We start from the raw sequence: 18648 nt of genomic DNA, 5'->3' as shown, positions 1-18648 counted from the left end.
TTTGTTTAACTCAGTCATTTAAATAACAGTAAGTTTGAAAATATAGGTAATTAAGTGGAAACAGTGTGGTTTTGCTTCGGCCTAATATCAGGCAACCTTAAAGCATTCCACAGAAGGTGTCCCATAAAGTGAATACTGTGCTTAGTTGATAGATAAGGGATTTGAAACACTGCTAGCCTACAGTTCAGTCCTGTATTTTCTGATGTAAATGCTCATTAGGTACCTTTGTATGTGTTTTGATGTAGAAAAATGCTGAACACATAACTCCTTGTTAAGTTCAGCTGTGATTCAGTATCTACGGAAAACGGCTGCTTTATTGGAATGCACACATAGGAATTGGGATGGGGTAGAGAAGAGACAAATGGCAGGCTTTTAAACTTCCTGATTTTTAATCTCATGGCACAATCAAGATTTTCTTAATTAAAAATTACTGGTACCAAAACAAAAAACCCCACAGATTGTGTTTAAACTTTGATAGCTTTCTTTCAGAGTATGTAGGAAACACAAAACGTGATAGTATGTCTCCTGATCCCACTTGACATTGAATAATTGGAATGGCTGCAGAAAATATTATATCAATTTAGATATTGTTGTTAGAAGTCATAGTTAAAAGTGTGGATCCTGCAAGGTTTTACTTTTATTGAGTTAGGGTCTATCCACATCAAATACTTGTTTCTTTGGGGTGCAGCCTTGGGTAGCTTTGGTTATTGTTACGCTCTGTATGACCTAAACAGAGTATGCTTAGGACCAAGATAAAATGGAGACACAATACAGCAACTTTTTGCTATTTATGTCAGAAGCTTAGGGTTACAGAAGGAAAGGTACAGACCAAGTGGTTGTGCTTAGAATCATAGAATCATAGAATGGTAGGGGTTGGAAGGGACCTTTAGAGATCATCTGGTCCAACCTCTCTGCAGAAGCAGGTTCACCTAGATCAGGTCGCATAGGAACATGTCCAGGTGGGTCTTGAAGACCTCCAAGGAAGGAGACTCCACAACCCCTCTGGGCAGCCTGTGCCAGGGCTCCATCACCCTCACGGTGAAATAGTTTTTTCTTATATTTAAGTGGAACTTTTTGTCTTCCAGCTTCATCCCATTACCCCTTGTCCTGTTGCTATCTGCTATAGAAAAAAGGGATGCTCCAACCTTCTGACACCCACTGTTTAGATATTTATAAATGTTAATAAGATCTTCCCTCAGTCTCCTCCAGACTAAACAGCCCCAGTTCCTGCAGCCTTTCCTCATATGAAAGATGTTCCAGTGCTTCCTAGTGTAATGGTGACACCTTCACTACCACTGCAGTTTGACAAGTGACAGTGTGGTAAAACACAGTTTTGCTTGACCTCTTCTATTTCTGACCATGCAAATGTGGGTGAAGTCATTGATACCAAAGTGAGGCTCTGAAAGGTCACCATGCAAAACTACAAACTTCAGATAGATTAATTTTTTTTTTCTGTAAGAGATACATAAAGTGTACTGTGTCAGTGAACAGTGGCATTTAGTAACTTGCCACTAAATACCTATGAGAATACATACACATCTAACAGAAAGTGGATTTGATACTCCATCTCTTTTCATTCGCAGTATTTCAGTAAAAAGAGTGGCATGCCGAAGTATCAAATGATAATATGTATATTTAGTGCAGATTTTTAAAAATATAAAACCTATATATAAAATGTGGATTTGAAGATTGAAATATCATCTTCATTTTGCCAGCGGACTAACAAAACGTGCATTTCTATTTCAGTTTCAATTATTTTTAACCAAAACTCAGGCAGTTGGTTAATCAGATTGTTGATACTTTTGGTTTGAGATACTCACCATGATTGCAGTCCATGACCAGATCAGCACACAGGCTGTTGACAGATGGAGGTGGAGAAACAATGCCCCAGCATATTGCATTCCGTTTTCTGAGTTGCTGCCTATTTTTGAGAGTGCTTAAGGTTTTTTTTTAATTTCCTCCATTTTTTGAAGTAGTGCTCAGTAGCTTGTTATGCCAGAAATGTCTGACTGAGTTTATCACCAGCATGCCTTTATAAAGCATCCTTTGAAATAAAATTGTTAGTTTTGCCATGTAAGCATCATTAATAATACAATGGGAGGAAAAAAGATTTAAAAAAACCAGAAGTGTGGCTTTCTCTGACCCCCAGCAGAGAGGTGCGTCCTGCTTGGAGTGTGGCTGCACAGTCAGGGGTTTTGGTTGTTTTTTTTATTGAATGGGACTGGCAGGCCTTTTGGTATTCAGGCTACGTGAAGAGTTGGAAACCTTGTAAAAAGAAAAAACCTAGTAGTGGTGAAAACATCTGTCAGTACCTGCAAGTTGTCACCCACATTACAGCCTGCACTTTTCAGTTTAGCCAGATGTCAAATTATTGAGGTGGGAAAAGAAGAAGGAAATACTCTGAGGGGCATAACTTCTGGAAAGCAGGAGCTGTGAATAGGATTGTTACCTTTCAAAAAGAACCATAGCTTGCTATTTTATTGTGGTGCCTTATGCATATGTAAGACCTTCCCTAGTCTTACCGTTTGGGGATTTTTTGCATCAGCAGAATGGCCAGCACCTGCACCCAGGAAGTCCATGATAGAGTCTACATGATTGGATGGAAGACTTTAAAGTATGATAATAAATTAAACTAAAAATGCCTAACATTTTCATAGTAATGGTGTCAATACTGGAAGTGGTATATTCATCCCTCTGTGCAGCCGCCTAAGTACCTATTCTACCTCCCAGGAGGTAGGAGGAGACAAATGCATCACAGATGAGTTTGGTGAGATCTGGCATGTTGTTGTTTTTTTTTTTCTTCCCAAAAGCTTGACGTTGGCCATGACGTGCTCTTGGGAAATGCCTTTGGTGGTGGAAATGCCCCCAGTGCCGAAACCTTCACCTTTGCCAGTTGCATTTTTATGTGTAGGGAACAGTGTGGATGAGAGGCTGGTGCTGGCTGTTTGTCCTCTGTGCGACAAAGAGGCTGGGGTCTGGACAGATTCTAACTGTAGCATTAAGACATGACTTTTAAATCTCAAAAATCAATCCTACCTTTCTCTGGGTTAGAGTCAGAAGAGAATCTTATACTGCTTTTATCACGAGGTGTTGAAAAACACTCAAAATGACATTGAAGTGTCATGATTTTGGCTGTATTATGTATTTTTCTAAAAAAAAAAGTATTTAAAATTCATAGCACCTTCTTGATAAAGTAGACTGATTTTCTACTTGCTTTGTTCAGTGTGGAGTATTTCCAAATGGATTTTAAACAGCAATTTCTTCAATTTGAGTAATTTTGTTACAAGCTAATAGACAATATGTAAGCATACCTGAGTTTTAATGTTAACATATTTATTTCAAAGTTGCTATCAACATCAAAAAGCACAAAGCTAAATGTGATTGCTAAAACATGGTATGCAATATGCCATGTAGTGCTGTGATTTTAAGCAGTCATGCATATTTATTATTTTCTTCCAAATTACCGTGCTATTACTGGTAGATATATCAGGGTTTTAGCCTCAGTCTGTAATATGTCATGTACTGGACAACATTTTGAGAGACTGAGATGTATTGATCCAAAAACCAAGAATGCCAAGACGGAAAAAGTCTGACCTAGATCAGTGTTTTAATTCTATCACAGTTTAGCATAGTTTAGATTAGTTTAACTGTGAACAAGTAAATGATACAATGCATTTCAGTGTTTCTGTAGGAAGCTTAATGAGTGAGATTTTCAAATCAAGTCTAGTTTCTCCCACAGCATTTTTCTTTTTCACCCAGCCTCTCCCAGTGCTGAGAACCTGAGTGCCTGCATCTAGTCTGAATAGAGAGGCTGACCTTTATGTTGGTCTGTAAAGGAGCAGAAACCTGTGTGTTATTGTTAAAGCGATAATAATGAATGTCGTGATTCCTTCTCAAACACCCAGCGTGCCTTTAGCTGCTCTATGAGGGACACTGACCTCTCCCAAAGCAGAGAAAGCCACCATTCCTCTCTTAGCCCCTGGCCACAACTGTATTTTATATATATATATAAATGACACTGTGTTCTTTTTTAACCTTAAGCTTTTTCACGTGGAAATTATTACTTTTGGACATTAGGGCAATCTACAGAATTCAACCATCACTATCTTTGCAACAAAGAGTCAGAAAGAGATGTTGAAAGATAAAGCTGCCTTTTTTATTGGTAGTTACTGTATAATTGTGGAGATGGTTGTAATGGTGGCAATGAGAGGGAGCGAGTCTGCTGCTCTGTGCCTCCATGCATGCTGCGGAGCACTTTCACTAGATTTAATGGAGGTGCTGTGGCTACTCTAACCGCTGGCACACTATCCATGCTTTTACTCTTCAAGTGTTTTGGTAGCTGATGGAACAGCCACATGTAATGGTAACTGACACACTTCTATCTCCTTGTACCACTTCTGCTACTCCTTTCCCCCTATTCACTCTTCTCTCAACTGGACAAAATGCACCACGGCTGCCTGCTTCTTTATTGTCACAGGTATCAATCATGCCTGTGAGGGCCATGGGTTTGGGTGTGTGGGGTCGGAGCTGTGCCACCAGCACTGCTTCCTGCCCTGGGTGCACTGGGGCGTGCTCTCAAGGTGAGCCTATGTTAGAGTAGAGAGACGATTTGCATTGATATCTTTGGTATTTTGTGTCTTGCTCAAAATCAGAAAATAGCCCACAGAATAATCTGTAAAGGAAAAGAGCCTGGCGAGTGAATAAGCTGAGAGCAAAGGTTTTTTTTTTTTTTCTCCGTGATAATAGTAAGGTTAGGATTAGGATTTGGGATGCCCTGATTTATTTCTTCTTTCTGCCTTTGGCTCGTCATGTGCCATTAGGCAAACTGCTTAACCAGTTCCAGTAATGCCATCTGCAAAATGAAATAAGGTTAATATAGGTCATATACTGTAAAGCCCTTGAGTGTAATATATGGCACGTAGTTTTAAAGAAGAAAAATGAGATCTCGGTAGAGAAATATGAAAATTAACAAGCAGATAACAATACAGGGATTTCTTGAGCTTCCTTGAGGTCCCACTAGTCACTCTTGGGAGGATATCCTGCTTCTTCCTCTTTGGATAGAAAGAGAAATGGCTGTTCCAGCAACATGTAATTGCTTGAACTGCTTCTGCACCCTGGCATCTCCCAACACTACTTCTGCCTGGCAGTATGGGACAGGACTGGGAGCATGTTTGCTCCTGTGCTTTAGTGTGGTTTGAAGCCTAAAGCCATGAGCCACCATTTACAGGGATTCCAGATGTGGCTTTTGAGCTTGGAGTACATGTCAATTATCTGTCTTCTCTTTCACCATACCAAGCAGGGATTAGATTGCAAAGAATGCTCTAAAAATAGCAAGAGCCTATGCTATGTAGCCGAGTGACAGAAGGTGACATGAATCTTTCCACTGAACCTTCTAAAGAAACACGTTTTAAATGAACACAGAAGAAACTAATGCTAATTAATAGTATTCTGTGGAGACCTATGGTAGACACCATAACAGTGCATTAGCGAGCTATGCATAATTCAGCAATGCTGAATTCTTTACAGATATCATCTTCAGGGAATTTTGCATAAGTATGGACTTAATAATTTGTCCCTTCATGTGCACGTGTAAGTGTTCCTGAGGGCATCATTTGGCCTGCAGTACGCCTGTTACTGGAGGTGGTGTACAAGAGAGGAAGCATTTATTCTGAGACTTGAAAACCAAGCTGAGATGATAGGATGGGTCTTTAGAAATTTTGTCTTATTTGTAAACAGACATTAACATGGAACCCTAGGGTACATTTTATTCCCTCCCGCCCCACACCTCCTCTCCATTTCAAAATGCAAGCTTTGACACAGGCATGTGGAAACATGCATAGGCCCCTGACTGAGTGGACTGGCAGTGTAGTCATGTGTGCTGGAGTTAAGCCTACTTGGTGAGCTACTGCTGAAGTGATTTGTCACAGCTTTGTATTCTCTTCTCCTCAATGGCAAAGTTAAGCTAGCAGAGAATGTATTCTATCTTGCCACTGGAGGAGGATAAGGACATGTAAGTGGACAATTACAATGACTCAACTGACAAGAATTAGCTACCACATTAGCCTTTTATATCTTGCCCTGCCTCTTCTTTTCAGAGGTCGACCCTAGTCAGGCTAATTGCGTGTGAGTCTTAAGACCCTTATTGTAGGTACTCATAAAATAGACAGATGGCTTGTTAATGGGACTTTGTGCACGTTTGATAACATACTATTTTCTTATTGCTACCTTGTCAGTACAGTGGATCCCCTCAGCAGCATGCTTCTTTTTGCTACCAATACTGGAAGTCTTGGAAAGGTATGTGTTCACCCCATGTCAGCGCATATTGTTACATGCAGGTTGCAGCAACCAGGATATCTCTGTGTTCACGACAAGTACTTACAAGGCATTGTGGCATAATTGTCCCTCTGCAAGCATCTCTCTCTAAACTGTTGTTTAAAACTACCAGATGCATCTTTGTTCTTTATTAAGACTAAGGCAACAACACAGAATCTGTAGTTACCAAGAGATAATCATTCCCCAAGGGCATTTGAAGCACTTCACAAGCAAAAGTTTGTGATTACTCCACAATTGTTATACTGTTTATTATTCCTTATTGCTTAATTATGGAGCCAGAGTGTGTTTCCTAGATTCTGTCTTCTAAGTAAGATTCTCCAGTTCTCATGCTTTGTTTCAGTGTTACATGGACTGGGGATCTTTGTAGTGTTTCAGGATGATGTAGGGGATAGCAGTAGGGTGGGCTAGTCATTATAGCTCTTCTGGCCTTCAGGAAGCCAGGGCATTCAATCCATGCCTTGCAAAATGCTTGCTGAGAGGCCTTGGGCGAGTCACTTGGCTTCTGTGTACCTCAGCTCTATACTTCTGCTCAGGTGCTACCATAAATAAGGCTATGTGAGTATGTAGAATAGAAATGAGATCATAGGTTTCATCTTGAACTCTAGCTATAGACTCAGGCAACATGCTATGAAGACTCTTGATTTTCTTTTAGCATGTGCAGACTCAACTGGCTTATTTTAAGTGGTCTTTGGTGGAGTGCAGTGGCTGATAGTCTGTATGGGGGATGAGAGCACAAGGTAAAAAGGGATTTGATATCTTAAAATACTCTTACCTGATTTCACAAGGCATATGACTGCAGTCCAAGTGGTCTGGCTCTAGAGGGTGCTGAGAACTTGATTGCTCTCAATCAGAAAGAGCCTCTCAAACAGAGGCTGTGGCACTGTTCACAATTTTTAAGGCTTATTTAGGTTTCCGTCTCTGGTTAAGGTAAGCTGAAGCCTGTGCTTGGCAGGCTGTGCTGCTGTAATACACCATGCACAGGTGTGTTACTAGGTTGGAAGCAAGCCCACCTGCAACGAGTGTGTAATGCTGCCATGTTTTAAAAAGGCCTCAATGTCTCCAGTCTTACAGATTCAATGAGTCTTACATGACTCACTGCCTTGACTGATAATGTACTGTTGTGGTTACACATTGGAAAAGAGTGGAAGGTGTGCCCTTATTCCAGGCTCACTGCACCTAGAAATCTACCCTGAAAAGCTCGCTTTTTAAAGTATTTGATGCAACGTTTTTTTGAATCATGTAACCTACTCTGAAGAAGAGAAAGCCATCCAGGATGTATTTTAACATTTACCTTGATTTTCTTGAGTGTATATATTCATAGGAAGAGAAGTTGGGTGATAAAACTCAGTTTCTAAGTCATCATTTCCAGATGAACCTCTCGCTGAACTTCATTCCTTAGACTTATTTTTGAAAACTTGAATAAGAAACAGACTCAGTGAAACTCGCTTATTATTACAAGGTTGACATAAAGTCTACTTAATGAGGTGGTTTTTCATGGCAGTGGTTGATTTTTAAATCCCCCTTTTCATTCCTGAAATCTAAACATGAATAGCACCTTCCATTGTGACGCTCAGGGCATCTTCTGTCTCCTGCGAGAGACTGCATGCAGTCCTGCGAGCAAGCTCTTGTGTCATAAATAGAATTTGCTCAGGAAATAAAAATGTATTGTTTTCATTGTTAGAGGATGCTACTAAATTGGCTGTATGTTTGTCTAATAATCACATCTAAAGCTGATTATTCTGGTAATAGCCTTAAGATATTATTTAAAAATAAATATATAAATGCACTACTTTTGTACTAATACTAGTTTTTAATCTCTTCTTGTTTCTATGAAGTCTGAATGAGATTTTCAAAATTGAATAATAATTTGATCCGTTAATCTTTTGAAGCCAGTAATTTTATTTTCCCCTCTTTGCAGTCTCTGAGGCTCGCAAATGAATAGAGCTTCATTACTGGAGTCTGCATTTAATAACCATTATCCATTATCTTGTAATTAAGACTCCCTGTAACGAATCATGAGGACAATGCAAAAATACATAGTACATTTCTTTAATGAACTGGAAAATGTTCATCTTGTTCTATTTAGTAATGAGTTGCTGAATAGTCGTTAAATCCACTGGAGAATAGAGCTAGATGGATTTTGAAGACTATCTCGAGTTTGTGGTTAATCTATTAGAATTAAAATTTCATCTTCTATTTTTATCAACAGCTGATTAGAAGTCATTCTGTTTGACCAAATTGATTAGAAGACCATATACAAGGGCAGCTGTTGTTTAATGAAAGTTTTTAATGAAACTGTACCACAGAGACTTGTAATTAGAAGACTTATAAAAGCTTTGACTTACCTTACACTAGAAAAAATGAAAAGTATTGCACTGAAGGACTTTAAGTGCTACGTTTCAAAAGGGAAATGAAAAATATAATTTGCTGTTGAAGTTTCTCTTCCACTGTTACTTGTTTTAATGTGGCTATCAGATGTCCATAGTGTCTCTCTGGGAGGGAGTAGCTCTGAAATATGTAACTCAATTGTCTGTCCTATATGCTCTGTTCTTTTCAAAGCTCAATCAACTATTAATTGCCCTTTCTGCACACTGCACTTTCTCTGGAGTTAGATTTTTTTTTTTTCCCACAAATAACTGTTTCTCGTTAGAATGTGAATTGTCACAGGAGGGTGCAATTTAATCACCAGTGGGCTAAGTTAGCGCCTAGGCAGGAAGCCTACAGAGAAATCCATGGTCTTACAAGACACGATGTTAGTGATACTGTTTGATTTATGTTTGAATAATAGGATGCAGAAACATGCCTGGCTTTGTCTTAACTTCCTATCAGGCTGAGACCTATCGTGTGTGCCAATTAGCTGTGTCATCAGGAAGATGGGTCTCTGGAGTGTGCTGCAGCACACCGTCAAAATGCAGGCTCTTTAGTTTGAGCCAACAGCTAAACTTTCTTTGCAGTTTACTCTAGGGGATGTTGTAGAGGCATCATCATTCAAATAAGAGACAAAGTGGACCCTAAGCCAAATTTGAAGTGGAAACAGATGCAGTTCCAATTGCTTTAAGTGGATGATGCACTACTACACAATGTTTGAATTATCCCTCTTCTTCTCCCGATTACTTTTGATAATTAATGATCCCACAGTACACCTTTTTTAAGAAGTAAGTTCCCAGGAATGAAGTGTGCCCTAATGAAATTAAAGAATTTTTGTCATTGTATTGTGTCAATTTTTTGGTGTTTTTGGGTTTTTTTAGTTTCTTAGCTTTTTGTTATATTGTGCTGCAGGATTTGTTTTAAGCCAACCCAGAGCAAGAATGCACAGGACAGGCAGTGGAGAATGCTATTCACAAGTGAGAAACCAAAAAAAAAAAAAAAAATCCAAGGCTAACTCTCCTTTTTAAAGTAACGTGGATGTTTTGACCTTGTTACTGCATTATATCAGACCATGGCTTTAAGAATAGCAATTTGGAATTGTAAAATGCAAAACAAAGGGAATTTTTCCCCTGTTTACAATATTACACCTCTGGTTTCTTAAATACACATGGGATTTCTTTGCAGGAGATACAATACTAGGTTGTCAAATGTGAGACTAAGTAGATGCAATATTAAATTTTAAAAAGCTGACGAAAATTGTTTCTACTCAAAAAGATCCTTGTGGAAATAGTAAAGTGTTGATTTATATGCAAAATTTGTTTGGAGGAAATACTTTCAATTGTTGTGGTTAGTTAGACGCATTCCTCTTAATGTATATGTACACATATATTGAGTGTCCATTCAGAAATGTATATTACATTGAACTGTCCTGAAGGGATTGTTAGTCTGATAGCTGGAGAAAAGAATTAAGAGCTGGGATGTTCATTTAGCCTCCAGGATGTCTAATTTGCTCTGAAACGAGATCTTACTTTAACCAGAGCAAGGTTAGCACCAACAGCACAAGGATGTACATGTAAAGGAATGCATCATAGTTGCTGTGAAGCATGAGGACATCTTTGGAGGATGTGAATTTTGTATGTGCAGGGTGGTTCTTGTTCTAAAACTACCATAAATCCTTTCATTTTCTTTCAGGTTCTGATTTTATAAAGACGTCTACAGGAAAGGAGGTGGAAAATGCAACCTTTCCAGTTGGAGTAGTCATGATGCGAGCCATTAGAGAATTCTACTGGCAAACTGGCAACAAGGTAATACTACCTTTATAAAAATTAACCAGACAGAAATGAAATAAGGAGTGTAAGGAAATAAGAGTGTAATAGTTTCAAAATGCAGAACATATAAATCCACATACTGTAGGTTCTGTGACTATTTGGGTATAGGTAGTGGGAGTTCTCCCTTGTTTTCCTTTTGGCACTTTGGCTTTCCTTCCTTGAAAAACTATCACTTCACTCTGTAAAACCTCAATGCAAACTTGACACGTCTCCTGCTGCATTTGGCTTTCAGTTTTGTTTCACCATTTAAGGTACTTAAATGGTCATTGCCATTAACAACAGATCAGATCTCTGGCTGACAGTGATTGACATAATCCCATAAACCTCAGTGGAACTGTACAAATTTATATCCATCAAGAGTCTGTTCAGTGTGCACAACTATATTTTCAGACTTTGTTCTTTTAATCCAAGGAGCGAATTCTGCTTTTTCCTCCATTGCCAGAGGGAACAAGGTCTCCAAGGAGACAGGTCCAGTTGGATCCTGTTTGGGATGGAGGGAGAGAGGGACAAAGGCTGGAAAAAAATTATGTCCTGGTATACAACCTTTGTCTCTCAGGTTACTGTTGAGTGAGGTCATGGGAGGCAAAGAGCAGGAAGGGAGCATACAGCAGAGCTAGTGATGAACTAGCCATGCATCTGTCTTTGTGATGAAGCAGTGAGAAAGGAGAGGGATATGCAGGAAGGCTTAAGCCACCTTTCATCTTGTTTATCCACAGGCAGGTATATGCTGCCAGTTAGACCTGGTGCTAGGATTTGGCAGTGAGATTGACCTTCAGCCTCAGGAAAGGAAACTGTCTCTGGCCACAATCCTCTCCCCATTTCTGGGTCACCCTTCTGTCCTCTCCAGCTTACCCTTCCCTCCCTTCCCCAGATGACCTTTTAAGATAGGGTTTTAGGACTTGGGGTGAGCAGTGGAGTAGGGGCTCAGAAGGTTTCAGGGGATATTTGAGCTTGAAGATCACATTGATAGCAGGTTAGATGTGTGTCCACGTGCTCTCTGTAGTCATATAGATGGGACCAGCATGGATCTCTGGACCATCCTCACTCCTCCCTTTCACCAGCCTGCATCTCTCTCTGCCACGTGACAGCTCGAGCAGCTCCAGTAGTTTTGCTTCTGCAGGAGCTTGGTTGATGCTGCCAGCCTGAAGTAGGTCCCTAGGGCCAGGTGATTCACCTCAGCACCAGTGCTGCTTACACCAGCTGCGTGCCAGAGGTTTGTCTCTGCTGCATTAGCACAGCTTTGTACCTATAATTGGATATAAACGCTCAGTTCACTTTTTTGCTTTAAAAGGATGTGTTCGTGCTATAAAACATGTTACTAAGAATGAGTGCTTATGTCTGTGTGCATGCGTGTGTCAGTGAGTTAGATGTAAACCGACTTTATGTGCTTTTATTAACTGAAGACAATATTATCAGCGACAAGAGATTTCTAAATGGTTTCTTTAACAAACTCATTTTGCTGCTGCAGGGATGCTTTCTAGCAAGGCGTTGGCTGGGAAAAACAGGTTAATACAGAAATTAAACTTCTTCGAGGAAAAGAACAAGTTGCAGAGTAACATTTATTGAATGATAAGCTGTGATGGTGATATGAAAAGTGTGCAATATAATGGGAAATAATCTTTTCCTGTCATTATTGAAGGACATACATAAATTGGTTTTTCTGTTGGGAAAACCCCCAATCCAGAAAAACTTATTACTTTTAATAATATAAGGTGAAGAGAAAATTCTTGAGGAGATGAACTTATTAAGCAAAATAATGAAATACTGTGAAATAGCAGGGAAGTGGTAGCTGGACTTTGTACTGCTCTTGAATTAAATTCCAACCCACCTTCCTTTATGGCAGTCAGATGTGCCGTTTGGAAAGCTAGTAAATGGAGGAGAGGATGGGCTTGTCTTTGTCAGCTTTTTTTGCAAAGAAAAGAGCTTTCAGAATTTGCTAAAAGGGGAAGGGATTCTGCATGGTGCTTTTAATTCTCTTTACCAACTCTGTTTTATTTAGTTTTGCCACAGATTATTTCTAAGAGCCGTAATATTTCTAGGAAGAAATCGAAATTTGAATTTAATGAGAATTTTTTTTCCCAAGGGAAAACACATTCCCGCTATTTTAATGTGTTATCTAGAAGATGCTTTCCCAATTGCTGTGGTTTAAATTCCTTTTGTAAATCTAATGTTAACAGATGTATTCATACACTCACACATCCATCCATCCATCCACCCACAAAAACAGTCTTGATGTTTTGGATTTATCTAGCTTTTCCTGTTATTGTTCTTTATAATCTTGGTGGAAATATGCTATTATCACAGTGCTTCAGCGCGAGAGGATTTGTTCTTCTGTGTTTGTTTGTCTTGAAATCACTGTAAAAAAATAAATTATCAAACACATGTAAAAACAAATGCTTTTTTGCTTCCACTATTCTATCCATAAGGTATAAAGGAATCTTCAACCCAGTAAGGTTTCAGGAATGTATATACAGAAATCAGAACAATAACTCTCGCAGAAGGAGGCTGATGGGAAGGGGTGCTCAAGGTACATAAACGTACTGAGGTTGATGGCAAAAGGAAATGTAGAAGGAATCGCTATATGTACTGTAGATTAAGTTAATTTTTTGTTTTGGATGCAGAAACACTTTCTCCAAAGTATCCTTGTTTTTCAGGAGTTCAGTAAGCTGCTGCAGGCCAGCAGTTTGGCTAGTGCAGGTGACAAATTTTTTGTCAATAGATTTGGTGGCTGTGAGTCACAGGCTTTATCTCAGAATGAGAGGCATTTAAATGGCACATAACCAGAAGACTGGCATTAGGGGTGCATAGCAAGTCACCTTCATCATAGGATTGAAGACATGCTTTACCTCTAAGGTAGGGTTTTCTTTATATACATGGCAGTTTATTTGACCAAATGTGACACATATCTTACATCAAGTGACTGAAGCATATCCAGCATGTGTTGGGAGAGAAGTTTTCAGTTCCTATGAAGCACAAAAATTTCAATTTTTGGTGAAAACAGGCTTAATTTAATTCCCATTTGGAAAATCTTAATGAAAATGAAACCTCTGATAGATTTGAATGTACAGCCCAATCGTGTGTAACTGTGGTGCATAGGCTTTTTATAAAGTACAACTGTCTCTCACCTCTCTCCACGTGAGTTAGTTGTCTCATGTGCTTTATTTCAGCATCTTTAGTGTTACATTATTGCACATTTATTTGTTGTGATATATTTGGAATTAGATTGTGGCACAGGCAGTAGATGATAGCCCAGGTCCTGCTTATATCACTTGGCCTAATACGTGCTATGAGGAAAGTACTGTCATTAGACCTCAAATCCAGCTCCTGAGAAAGTGGACTGGGATCAGAAGTATTACTCCGTCAGTTGCTGACCCTCAGGATGAAAATGTTATCTTCTGCAGTGATGGCTGAGGCTTGATAGCTCTCAGCACTAGTCCAGCGCTTCAACTATTTGCAGTCAGATACTTAGCGAGTAGTGTTGTTACATGCACCACAGACACTTGAAGACTGCAGGTTTACAAATGCTGATTGCCCTTCCAGGGTTGCTGGTGAATGAAAATGTGTATTACCCTTTATTTTTTCTATGTAAAGGTTGGTTTTAAACCTGCTGGGGGCATTCGGACAGCAAAAGAAGCTATTACTTGGCTGATGCTGGTGAAGGAGGAACTGGGAGTGGAATGGCTAACACCAGAGCTCTTTCGCCTGGGTGCCAGTAGTTTGCTGGCAGACATTGAGAAACAGGTTAGTTGTTAATGGTTTTCAGCATGGTGGAGAGAAAAAGTAATCTTTCTAAATGTGCTGGCTTACTGTTTTTACAGAGTATGCCTTTTGGTGCTGTTTAAAAGATAATAGAACATACATCTAATTCATTATTAATGACAGATTCACTTCCAGCCCAGTATTTCTTTAAATTTAGCCTGTCATTACAGACATCTGGGACTCCAGTATTCCAGCAGCTGGCAATTGCCCGGGCCAGGTTTTCAATGCAGTGAGCAAAGAGGCTTGTTTTTTGCAGATGCATGGTAGTCCACTGCCCTGAACTCCTAGCTGTTGCCAGTTCATCTGACCCTCAAAATGTCTCAGAGATTCTTTGTGCCACTGTGCCACAACTGTTCTCAGTATATTTCCATGCTGTGGAGAAAATCACGTCTCATCCTACATATGGTACTGCTGATAGAAGAGTTTTTACATATTGATTATTTCCCAGGGAACAAAAGCAATTGCCTCCTACAAAGCCTCATTTTTCTAATTGCTTTTATTTTTGTACAGTCTGCTCACTGTGTTTCCTGGCAGACAGTGTATGAGGTGCAGTGGCAATGTGTAGTTCCCAGTGGTGAGGAAGGGTACTGACTTGTCTGCCCATGGCCTACTTCACCGGCACATTGTAGTGTCATAGAAACTACTAAACCATTAGGGCTGCTGAATTTCACTCCCTTGTTCATTAAACCCAGGAAATGGTATGATACTAGCTTTTAACCAAGAAGTTTGAGAATCCTTGTGTTCTTGCTTCTGATGGGAGAACATGAGATATTGGGGATTCAAGGGAAAAGAAAAGGGTCGGTCTGTTCCCTTCCCTCACCTTTCCTAGTAGCTAAAACTCTAACATGTCTTAAGAAATATAGGACAGCTGGGAGATGTCAGGTGAATATTCATGACTGTTGAAAACACTTACCTCACTCCTACAATGAGAATAATATTGGCTTGCTTCATTGCCAGACTTGTTTCACCTCTCTCTTTACCTAAAATGATGTCCCTAGTTATGACAGAGCAGCATGAACTTTCTGGTTGCCACTGCCATCACTGACGAGTCTTAAAAAACAGCCAGTGATTATGTGGTATGACTCGTTCCTATTTCTTAAGGATGGTACCCTCTTATCTGCCAGGGATTGCACAAATGCCCCAGTTGTGATCTGTCTGCCATCTAAAAGCATGTAAGATCCAATGTTCAGATCATTATATTCAGTAAATCAAACAGATATTTTAAAAAAGACCAAACAATCCTGAGGAGAACATGGGGAGAATGCTCCCCTACCCCCAAGACAGTAAGTTGAGTGAGAGAATAGTTTGAAATGAGCCATATAAAACCATAAGCAATTTTGGATACTTTGAATATCACAAAAGAATACTGAAATCACTGAAATCAGATTACAGTGAGGGTAAATCATCATCTCCTACCTCTCTCTTTTTGAAAGCTTAGTTAAAAGCAACAAGAGTCTTTGCTTCTTTTTTTTTTCCAAGCAAAGCAGCAAGAACCTTTAGTTCAGATCCTATAGGCAAGTATATAAAGGGATATTACGTCATATTTTATGCACACACACAAACAAATATCCATCATCTTCATCTGGCATGTCTTTAATTTGTTACTTCCTTGCCTCTTTCAGGTTTATAGTCATATATAATTCCATCATAAATTTTTCTTTTTTCTTGCAGATTTTCTATCACGTGACTGGCTCTTATGCACTTCCACATGACCTGGCAATGGCTTAGACACAGAACTACTTTTACAGAAGAGGTCTTTAAGCAAACAGTGTTCAGAAGTCTTCTGACAGACAAGTGCATATGATAGAATTAAAGGCCTAATTCTCCCTTCTTCATATTTTATAGTATTTAAAAATATGCTCAAGTCTGCTGGTTGTACTTACACAAAAGCAGAAAAAATGGTAATTCTGAAATAGTTAAGCAGTTAATACTTACAGATTTGCAAAGTTAATCTTGCAAAGTCTTCCTCAGACCAGCCTGAAAAGCTTATTAATGGCAACACTGAAATACTATGAAAAAGATTTAGGTGGCCTGGTAACACTTCGCAGTCACGGAATATGAAATATCTATGGAATGTTTCAGATCGCTAATTAAGAGCTACAGATCTTGGAATCGCTTTCCATTCACCTCAGACACAGCCTTCTGCAACCGATGTGTTGCACTATTAATTGTTATGTTGATTCAGTTTCTAGGACTGTAACCTGAGAAAATGAAACTTGACTATTACTTTCTTGTATAAAATGTCTCTGTAGCAAAAAATGATGCTTCTTTTTTTCTTCTTTTTTTGGTGTTTTTTTTTTTTCCCACAAACTTGGGCACAGACATCCATATTTAGACCCTTGAATAAAGGTGGCTTGATTTCTAGAACAGCTGAGTATCCACAGTTGCTCCTGAAGTTAATGGGAGCTCTGGGTGATCAGAACAACTGAAAATCAAGCAGCCTCTATATAGGTGCCTAACTATGCATTCAGGGGCCTATTTTTAGGCATTTCACTCTTAAAATTTTAGTCTAACTTGCTTAGAAGTTCCCATTCCCATCTCCTGTCATTTTCAAACACATTCATGCAAATCTTTCCATTTTAATGTAGGGGGGTTTGACTGTCAGTTTGCAGATGTCACTGCTGCGCTGGCTGAACTTCAACTTCTTGCTGTTCTAAAAGCAATTCTTTAATTTAAAAGGTGATTTGAATTGTGTCCTATACAGGGCTCACAGCTTTAATGTAAAAAGTACTTTTCTCAGAGCATGTTAAGAGTAATACCAAAATCATCAACACTTTTGGAATATCAGACTGGAGGTAGTAGATTCATCATTTCAGAAGTACATTCTGCTCAGTAACCAGAGTTGCACTAAAAACTTAATTATCTTATCATTATGACTAGTCTCACTGACTTAAGTAGGTCTCATTGGGGAAGTAAGAGAAGAAGGATTTTGCTGTAATTCAAGCTACAAGGTACATTTATTACAAAGAGATCTGTGCTTCATAAAGTTAATAACTCAGTTATTTATCTGGTTATACCACCTGAATCATCAGTGCTCTACAAAACACCTTGGATAGATAGGAAAGCTGAATAGGGAGAAAAGCCCAAATAAACAGAAACAACATTATACAGAGAGCAACATCCTATATGCGATTCTCAGTACTAAAAATAGGCCTTAATTTCCTAGGAAGTAGTTCATCCAAGACTCTCAGCCTTTTTCTGGTTTAGGTCTCCACACAGAAAATGAGGCTGAGCTGTGACTTCCTTTTCACGTTTGTTTTCCTGGAAACTGGCCTTTTTTTCTTTTTACACAGGTTTTCCTTCTGATTTCCCTGCCTGTTTCTTGAAGGAAAAATCCAGTGCCTCTCTGCATATTTGGAGGAAAACTCTGCTGCTGAGCTTTTCAGAAATATTTCAGAAATAATCAGCTCCTACCGGGTGCTTGTCAAGTTGACCCTCTGCTGTGCACACTGGATTTTGCTACTGTTTAGCAATAGCCAATACATGTTAGAACATATTTCAGTTGTTTTGTAACAGGAAGATTCACCTCACTTGCAAAGTATGCTTTCATTGTTGTTGTTGTGAGTTGTCTTGTGGACATTTAGGGCAAAGCCAAAAGCTGGTTTTTTGGAGATAATTTAGTTTCCAGGTGAGTGACTCCATTTGATTCCTTAAAATTACTGAAGGTCCAACTTTGTCACCTGCGTAACATGAGTACCTCTGAGAACAGCCTCACTATTTCCACGGGAGCTATGTGTCAATGAACTTGCCAGGAGAAATTCTTTATATTTCTGTTGACAGCCTCACTTTGTTTTGATGTGCACATGGGCTGCTACTGGTTGCTTTGCTTCAGAGGGAACAGGTTCCATTTTCAGAGGGAGAAGTTTGGCTTCCTGAAAAGTTGAAAATTGCTGCTTCTTTTATCCATGAACCTTGCAAACACACCACTGTGAAACACTGCGTTACTCCAAGCCAGCCAGTGTTTTGGGAGAAACTGGAAAGTAGTTTAAATGTTTTTGTTGTTTGGTTTTTTTTTTCCTCCTGTTGAAACCTGTAATTTTGGGGAGAAAAAATAATAGAGGAAAAAAAGTAAAAGTAACAGAATCTGTAAATACATTCAAATAAAGACGATTCTGATTTTGGAGTAGGTTTTTTCTTTTGCTAAATAAGGAAAAGGATGAGTGTTGTCTTTAGTAAGTTCTCGCTGTCTCACATGAATTGTATTCATAGTATCTGTGGTTGTGGACCTTCACCATGACGCAGAGCCTTGTGTCTCCCACAGAAGCTGCTGGTACAGCCAGGTATTGATCTAATGACAGCCCTCAGTGGTGCTGTCATTGATGAGGGGATGAACCTGGGCTGGAGGTCCCTTGGGGAGGGA

The 18648-nt window shown here is 39.3% G+C and overlaps 1 protein-coding gene across 2 annotated transcripts in view; it reads left to right on the top strand.

Annotated features, from left to right (window-relative positions):
- DERA (deoxyribose-phosphate aldolase) overlaps positions 1-18389 on the top strand; it is a 60372-nt gene extending 41983 nt beyond the window's left edge. For both annotated transcript variants that reach the window (XM_062009424.1, XM_062009418.1), the window contains 3 exons: positions 10393-10505; positions 14121-14270; positions 15960-18389. In XM_062009424.1, the coding sequence (XP_061865408.1) occupies positions 10393-10505; positions 14121-14270; positions 15960-16016 (320 nt within the window). In that variant the 3' untranslated portion in view covers positions 16017-18389. The remainder of the gene's footprint in view (positions 1-10392; positions 10506-14120; positions 14271-15959) is intronic.
- Positions 18390-18648: the final 259 nt, after the last annotated feature.

This window comes from Colius striatus, chromosome 1 (assembly GCF_028858725.1).
Source record: "Colius striatus isolate bColStr4 chromosome 1, bColStr4.1.hap1, whole genome shotgun sequence".
In the NCBI taxonomy this organism is placed as follows: Eukaryota; Metazoa; Chordata; class Aves; order Coliiformes; family Coliidae; genus Colius; species Colius striatus.
The sequence above is the reverse complement of the archived record's forward strand: the minus strand, read 5'-3'. Positions and strand labels throughout refer to the sequence as shown.